Source organism: Apaloderma vittatum, unplaced genomic scaffold (genome assembly GCF_000703405.1).
Source record: "Apaloderma vittatum isolate BGI_N311 unplaced genomic scaffold, ASM70340v1 scaffold36723, whole genome shotgun sequence".
Lineage (NCBI taxonomy): Eukaryota > Metazoa > Chordata > Aves > Trogoniformes > Trogonidae > Apaloderma > Apaloderma vittatum.
The window spans coordinates 5,825-9,305 of record NW_009709306.1 but is presented as its reverse complement, the minus strand read 5'-3'; the positions used below and the strand labels follow the sequence as shown (position 1 = coordinate 9,305).

Genomic DNA, 3,481 nt, shown 5'->3' with positions numbered 1-3,481 from the left:
AGGAGGCGCCGGAGGGCCGCGTCGCCGGCCAGTTGGGTGTTCGGTGTTTGTTGCGTCCTTAACCCTCCGCTCCAGAACCTCATCTTCCGCTACCTGCAGAACGTGAGTACCGCGGGGGGCCGCGGCCAGGGGGGTGTCCGGGCGCGGGGGCGTTCCCGAGTTCAAAATTCGGGTTTTGAAGCCGGTTGCTGTTGAACTGAAGAACTTGGCGTCGTTCGGGTACGGGAGGAGCGCGGCTGGGTCCGCGTTCAGCGTCTCCTCCTCACCTTAAGGATTCACCTTTGTAGCGTTTAGCCTCGCAGCCAGGCGTGCAGGGATGTTTTCTGTGACTTTTCTAAACCTACACTGTTCCGCGTTCATTAGCGACCACATAAAATGCTTACGCCGTAGTATAACACCTTAAAAATTACCGAGAAAACTTGAAATCGTGTTTGAGAGTTGCTGCTCTGAGGGTTGCGGAGCTGCTGGTAACGTGAATCGCTTAATGCGTAGAGAGAACAGAATTGCTCGGAGCGTTGATGTTGCTGTTTTGCTCTCCTCCTCCATCATTTTGCAGAGGTCCAGGATCCAGGTGTGGCTTTATGAGCAAGTGAACATGCGAATAGAAGGTTGTATCATTGTGAGTATTAGGATGTCTTTTAATGGGGCTTTTTCTTCCTGTTAGGGAAAACAGGCAGGGGGAGGTGAAAATACTTGGTGCCTCCCCAGTGAGCAGCCTTAATTGTCCAGCTCACACCAGCACAGCTCATGGTAGTTTGTATCCTTGTTGCTGAAGGTTAGACCAGCTTACTTAGCTCACAGCCTGCTTTTGTTGCTGGTTTTTAGGGCTTTGATGAATACATGAACTTGGTGCTGGATGACGCAGAGGAGATTCACTCCAAAACGAAATCCAGGAAGCAGCTGGGTATGTCAGTCTGTCCCTGTGACCTGCCCCAGAGCATGAAAATACCCCGGAGCAACACTTGATCACTTTTCACTTGTTTTGTACTTTAAAAACCTCAGTCATCTTGTGAGCGACTCCTTACAAGCATTTTTGAAAATGTGAGGTTATCGTCAGAGTCTGGGATCTCTCTAATCCCCTGTTTCCTTTCTCTGTGTTGCAGGTCGGATCATGTTAAAAGGGGACAATATCACTCTCCTACAAAGCGTTTCTAACTAGGATTTGTTGTTCTCTCCACTTAAAACAATGGCTGCGGTGCTTCGGAGTGAATCAAGTACTAGTGGGAGCAGGACGAGACAGTAGGCAGGAGAGTTACGTGTAACGGGGGTCACACGCGGAGTTGAAAGCTGCGTGTTCCTTTGTGCAACGAGGGGGGGGTTTGTAGTTTGAAACGACACACGATGTATTTCCCAAATAAACATTTTTCACGTTGGCTCTAAACCTAAATCTGCTTGCTCTCAGTCTTGTGCCCTTCTGTGAGTAGAGAAGGGAGAGAAGCGTGTTCAAAGTGATTTTCCCTGGGGGTCTGTGCAGGCTCTGACAGGTATCTGTGTGCTCTGGAGTGCTGGGGGGGTGTTAGAGGACGAGGTGGGCTCTGTTCGGGTACTGGAGCACCCTGCAGTCCTCCAGCGTGCACGGTTTCATCAGGGGCTTGGGGCTGTGGGGCAGTAATCCCACATTTCAAACTTCCCTGGCGGGCATGTGTGTAAAAGAACTTTTAGGTCAGAGAACAGAGAGGACGGTTGGTTTAGATTAAATCTCTAATTTCTTGCAGCCTCTAGATTAAACTATGGCAGTGCTAAATAAATTGGGATATCGGATGTATCGACTGGGTTTTCGTCCTGCTGGTTTATTTTTATTACCTGTTTGAGGATCTGGCTGTTGTATTCACGTACTCAAGAGAGCTGAGTTGCTTATCACATCAACCAGAGGTAAGTTCCCCAGCTTGCTTGGGACGATCCATCCCCTCTGCTGCTTTTCTGATGTAAAGAAAGAAGAAGGGGTTTGCCTGGAATTGTAACTTGGAGACTAAGATTATCTGGATGAAGAGAAATTAATCTTGATGCACAGGCTGCAGTAGAAATTTTTTAATAAGTATTTTAAAACTTAACTTTGCGTATCATCTTAAGCGTGAAAATTAATATAAGTTCAAGATGGCAGATTTCTTCCTTCAAAGGGTAGAAATATGTGAAGTCTTCTGTCAGAGATCCTCCAGGAAATCATACAGCAGGAGTGTCCTAGTGGATGTTCGTGGTAAGAAAGTTTTGAGAGGCAACGTGACCTACTGCAGGGGCCACAGCAGCTCCAGCTGCACAGGGCAGGTACTTCTGTGTTTGTGTTCACGAGCTGCAAAGTCCTTTCAACACAGAGGAACCAGGAATAACCTGCCAGTGTCATTTAGTAATAGCATTCGCCTCCAGAAGCTGGCGCATATGGAATGAAATAGTATTTTAGGAGATCACCTGCACCTGCTTTCTGTTTTATCCTCGGTGTACTGAGTGAGGCTTTCAGGGAAGGCAGGGAGGAGTTGTCTCAGCAGTTCAGGTTTGGCAGGAGTGGGTATTTATGATGCTGTAAAATTTATCTGCCGGCATCTCTTCCTTGTTACAGACCCTTGAGACTAAAATGCAGGTTTTCTTCAAGGTGATTTTGAAGTGACTTTGCAGCCGTTGATTCTGTTTCCAAGTGTGTGTAACTTTTTACTAGTAATGCGTGTTTAGAAAAAGGTTATTTAGCGGGTTGTTGTTTGGCTCCAGCTTATCCAGGGCCGCTGAAACAAAACAGGCTCAGAGCCGACCGGGGTCTGTCCTCCTTCCGCTCGGCACGTGGCTGCTCATTGAGAGGAGTTGGGTATTCGGGAGAAACAGCTCGTTCTTATCGGCAGTCCTGCTGCCAACTCCAGATTGTGCACTTCAACGCACCATAATGCCTCCTAAAGCTCCTCTGCTCTTTGATATTATCGAATTAGCGCGAATGAACGTCAATATTGGAGTGGGTTGACGATGAGAGGAAGGAAGTCCAGGCTAATCAGCTCTGAAGCATCTCATGATAAGGTACCAAAATAGGCAGTAATTATGTGCGTGGGGGCGTTGCAGAAGCAGAGGAGAAGCACCCCAGCAGGAAGCCGTGAAAACTGCAGAAAGCCTGCAGGGAGAGTCCGGACATGTGTGGATGTCCAGGAGGAAACACGGCCTCATTGTTTGAGCAGTGCCTGGCAATGGAGCCTTGTGGTCCAAGAACAGCTTCCAGGCGTTACCGGCACACAGACGGGCACAAAACCAACCCTGGCTTTGCCGTAACCACCTTCCCAGGAAGCGCTCGTCTGTCCTCATCGAAACCACAGGACTGACTCATGCTTGCTGGGGTTTGGTGTTTTTTTTTTTATTTTTTTTTTTTAACTCAGAATCCGTCCAGCTTTCTGAGCGTTCCCAAGCTGCGGGCGGCAAGGAGGGAACTTCTCATGAGCCTCTTGAACCGGGAAGGGCCAGAATGAGACTCAGACGTGGCTGCAAAAGAGGGCGGTAGACAGAAGGGGGTGCT

At 48.6% G+C, this 3,481-nt stretch overlaps 1 protein-coding gene across 1 annotated transcript; it reads left to right on the top strand.

Annotated features, from left to right (window-relative positions):
• Window positions 1–75: 75 nt before the first annotated feature.
• SNRPE (small nuclear ribonucleoprotein polypeptide E) lies at window positions 76–1,159 on the top strand (the record flags this gene model as incomplete). Its single annotated transcript, XM_009866874.1, has 4 exons — window positions 76–102; window positions 557–619; window positions 826–904; window positions 1,104–1,159. Coding segments are annotated over 4 exons (225 nt in total), but the record flags the coding sequence as incomplete, so codon positions are not given.
• Window positions 1,160–3,481: the final 2,322 nt, after the last annotated feature.